The 4,731-nt window shown below is 34.4% G+C and overlaps 1 protein-coding gene across 1 annotated transcript; it reads right to left on the reverse strand.

Annotated features, from left to right (window-relative positions):
- Positions 1-2,295: 2,295 nt before the first annotated feature.
- LOC122733048 (olfactory receptor 4C6-like) lies at positions 2,296-3,204 on the reverse strand. The gene has a single exon (XM_043973540.1). The coding sequence runs from the start codon at positions 3,202-3,204 to the stop codon at positions 2,296-2,298; it is 909 nt and encodes a 302-aa protein (XP_043829475.1).
- Positions 3,205-4,731: the final 1,527 nt, after the last annotated feature.

Here is a 4,731-nt window from a genome sequence, read left to right on the forward strand (position 1 = left end):
AGGTGCACAGTGGATAGAGCAATGGCCCTCGATTCTGGAGGACCTGAGTTCAAATCCAGCCTCAGACACTTAACACTTACTAGCTGTGTGACCTTGAGCAAGTCACTTAACCCCAATTGCCTCACTAAAAAAAAACAAAAAGAAAGAAAGAAAGGCTACATTCTGTAGAATAAGTTATGGGCAAGCAGATTAGGATATAAGAGATGGTGTCACCACTACAGAGGAATTTAAGTGAGATGTCTTTCAAAGGTGAAAGGTTTTGTTTTTTTTTCCATTTGATACCTTCCTACTTTATTTTGGCTAATTATGTGATAAGTGGATTCTACATAAATGTAAAAATATAAGCACCATCTAAAGTTTGTCCCAAGCCATTTTGCATTAAGGTAGTTAGTGCTTTTCATAAGACTTAGGATACAATAAAGTAGTAGTAGTAGTAGTAGTAGTAGTAGTAGTAGTAGTAGTAGTAGTAGTAGTAGTAGTAGTAGTAGTAGTAGTAGTAACAGTAATACTACTAATAGTAATATAAATAGCAATATTCAAAAAAGTTACACATATTTCATTTTATTTTCAAAGCTACCTTGGGAAGTGTTCAGTCATTTCAGTTGTGTCTAACTCTCTGTTACCCCATAAAGAGTTTTCTTGGCAAAAATACTGGATTAGTTTGCCATTTTTTCAGCTCATTTTACAAATAAGGAATGGAGACAAACAGGGTAAAATGACTTGCCAAGGGCCACAAAGATAGTAAGTATCTGAGCCAGGTCGAAACTCATGAAGATGAGTCTTCTTGATTCCAAACCCAGTGCTCTATCCATTACAGTAGGTGTTATAATTGTCCACATTTTTCAGATGAGGAAACAAAGTCATGAAGTGGTTATGTGAATTGTCACATAGCTAAGAAGAATCTGTGATTGGATTAAAATGGAGGTCATCTTTTAGACTATACTAATATTTTAGCAACAAAGAATAAAACTCAAATGAGGGTGAAAGGAAGAGTTCATCCTTGTTACTACTGTGCCAAAAAGAAAGTATATAATCAACTTTAGAAGAGAATATGCGAAGGAACCTAGGCAAAGCAAGGAGCATGACTTGTTTACAATTATATAAATGTATCTTTTTATGCAATGCAATTATGTTTTGAGACATCCCCAATGAAATAAGGTAATCCTACCAAATGTGAGGGAAAAAGGAAATGGTAGATTTTGTATGAACCATTTAAAAACAGGCACAACAATATACTGTAGGTAGAACTGAATTAGTCCATTTATTCTGCAAAACAATTTAGAATTAGAATATAAAATAATAAAATAAAACATAGAAGCCCTTAGACCAAAAACATCTAGAACCAGATTTGTCCAAAAAAGGACAATTACTGGGGTTAAATTAAAAAAAAACATTAATAAGTTCTCTTTCATAATAGTAAAGAATTAGAAATAAATTATATCTTATTTGTTGGTAAATGACTACAGAAATTATAGTATGAGATCGAATATGCAATAGACTAATATTAAACCCTAAGAAATTAGAAATATGAAGAATTCAGAAAATCATGGGAATACTTCAAGGACAAACAAAAAATGATATTCACAATGATTTTGACAATATACACAGAAAGTAGATATTAAAAACAAAGGGAAAAAAGAAAGAGTATATTATATAATTGTAACACCTTAGTCTAACCATGAAAAGAACTTGAGGAAATGTATATCTTTCCCTTCTTTGCAAAGGGAAAACTGGAGGTACAATAGATAGAATATTGTGCTTAAGTCAGCAAAATATCAGTTTGAATCCTTTTTTGTTTCTTTATTCAGGCAATTACTATCTGTGTGACCTTATGGGAGTCAGCTCTACAGTGTATCTGCACCAAATTCCCTTCTCTATAAAAGGAGAATGATGATATGACTTCTCTCCAGGGGATATTATGAGGCCAAAATGAGGTAATATTGGTAAAGGGCTTTGAGAAATTATATAAAGTATTACATAAACCTTAATAGTCTATGACAATGTTACCTTTTATCATTATTCTGAGGTTGAAGACTATGGATACAGAATAGTCTGCCGGCTTTCAGGTTCAGTTAGTCTATGGGTTTGTCCTAACTTCTCTCAAAGATTTATGGAAAAAAAATAAAAACATCTAGGAAAATTCAGGATGGAAATTTAGGAAAGGATTGCTACCTTTGCTAGTGAAAGTAACGTGCATTGATTTAAAAGTTATTTCATCAAAACATATGCATTCTTCTGCTTTATTTGAGTGATTTTCAAATACCAAGCTGGCTTTTCTTGAACAGTCAAAGGCTTTCATCTGATCCAGAGTTTCCTCATGGCATTTTTAACCTCCTTATTCCTAAGGGTGTAGATCAAGGGGTTTAACATGGGAGTAATCATAGTAAAACAGACAGACACAGTTTTATCTATAGGAAAAGTGGCTACAGGTCTCACATATAAGAATATACAGGGAACAAAAAACAAGACCACCACTGTGAAGTGAGAACTGCAGGTAGAAAGGGCCTTTCGCCTTCCTTCTGAACTACCACCCTTCAGGGAAGAGAGGATAACAACATAGGAGACAACTAGTATGAGAAAGATTGACAGACACATTACTCCACTGTTAGCAATGACTAAAAGGCCAAGAACATGGGTGTCCATGCAGGCCAGTTTCAGCAATGGGAGCAAGTCACAGATGAAGTGATCAATAACATTAGGGCCACAGAAGGGAAGATGGGCCATGAAGAGTAGTTGAATGGTGGCATGTACAGAGCCCCCCATCCAGGCTGCTGCCACCAACAGCTGGCACACTCGAGGATTCATAATGATCATGTAGTGGAGGGGTTTACAGATGGCCACAAAGCGATCATAGGCCATGACCACAAGGAGGATGATTCCTACACCACCAAAAAAATGTTCTGCAAAAAGCTGGGTCAGACAGCCTTTCAGGGAGATGGTTGTCTTCTCATAGAGTAAATCCACAACCATCTTGGGACCAATGACTGAAGAGTAGGTAGCATCCGTGATGGACAGGAAGGTTAAAAAAAAGTACATGGGTGATCTCAAAGTTTTGCTGGCCATCATGGTTAATATAATAAGTAGGTTCCCTGTGACAGTGACAACATATATGATTAAAAAAAGGACAAAGAATATTTTTCGAAGTTCTGGATTTTGTGTAAGGCCTAGCAGAATGAATTTGGTTACATTGTTTTTATTTTCCATCTTAATTATTCCTTTGTCAACTACTTGATTAGTCCATATTCTCATCTGTTTTGTTTTTGTTTCGTTTTTTTTTTTCTTTTTTCTCTATCTTCCTTGTATTCAGTTTTTGGAACACTAGCCTTGGGGTAAGGATGAGCAGAATTCAAGTCTTTCTCCAGAAACTTAGTTCTATGAACCTGCGTAATCACTTAACTTCTTTCAGCTTCACTTTCCTCAAGTGTAGAATGAAGATAATAATATAATCCTATTATTGTGTTATTGTGAAGGACAAATGAAACATTATTGAGTTATTGTGAAGGACAAATGAAACATTATATATGAAGTACTCTGAATATTTTAAAGTGCAATATATCTACTCTCTTTGAATCCAAATTTCAGACAATTTTCATTCTTTATCATGAAACTTAAATTCTTTCTGGAATGAATTTTATATTGCATGGGTTAAAGGAATTGGCATTATCAATGTTAAAGAGCATAATTTATTTCCTTTGATGTTAGAAGTAGTTGATGGAAGTTACTTTGACCACTCTGATTTGGAAGCCCAATGCTGTGGAAAAAGAATAAACGGCATGCCTGTTGAGAAATATAATGCAATAAATGAATATATCACTTAGGTATAATTTTAAATTATTTTATGCTAAAACATTATTTAAATTTTCCAGCCTAGCAAATGACACTTCATTTCCCATTTATTTGCCTTTTCACTGAATGTCCTCTGTATCTATAATGTTCCCTTCTCTCTTCTGAAACACATAAACTTTCCTAGATCCCTGTAATTCTCAGTTTGAATCCTTACTTTTAAAGATCTTTCTCCTTCTTTGCTGATAGTACCTTCCCTATGAGATTTCCTTTATTATCTATGTAGGTTACAAGTACATTTATGTCCTTCATTAAATTTGCTATTTTTGAAGACAGGCACAGTGCTTTCATTTTTCTTTCTATAGCCAGTGCTTAGCTCAATGTCTAGAATGTATCACATTCCTAGCAAATGTTTATTGATTGACCAACAGAAAAAAAAAATCATTCCCAAAAAGATTGACAGAGGATCTTCTATGTTCTCCTTTTGGTACATGAAATGATTTCCCTAATGTCCCGCATTACATACTTTTAACACACTGAGCTTTAAAGATCCTATAATATATATTTCTGTCATTCCCCTTCCTCTGCATTCACATTTCTCTTTATGTCTTAGCAGTAGCTATCTTTTTTGCTCATTATAACCTTTTTTTCTTCTCTCCTTCCCCATTTCTCTAGTCAGTGTAAGCCATAGAATATTAATTATTGAGCTAAAGAATGGTGCCATATTCCATTGCTAAAACTAAGAGAATTTTTAATGGAATGGGTCCTAGGGAAGAGGATAAGGAGACAGATTTCAGTTTCCTTTATTCTTTTTGGTCTGTTTTCATAATTCATGTGCTGTAACAGTCTGTTTTGGTCCAAATGTACATTATTGATCCCTTATCTATACAAACCCTTTGTCACCATAATAGGCATGAATGAGGACAGTCCAGGAGCAATACATGGTAT

The sequence above is a fragment of the Dromiciops gliroides genome, chromosome 6 (genome assembly GCF_019393635.1).
Source record: "Dromiciops gliroides isolate mDroGli1 chromosome 6, mDroGli1.pri, whole genome shotgun sequence".
In the NCBI taxonomy this organism is placed as follows: Eukaryota; Metazoa; Chordata; class Mammalia; order Microbiotheria; family Microbiotheriidae; genus Dromiciops; species Dromiciops gliroides.

Excerpts from the sequence above, each read along its gene's own strand:
- LOC122733048 (XM_043973540.1), bottom strand. The coding sequence starts at position 3,204 with ATGGAAAATAAAAACAATGTAACCAAATTCATTCTGCTAGGCCTTACA.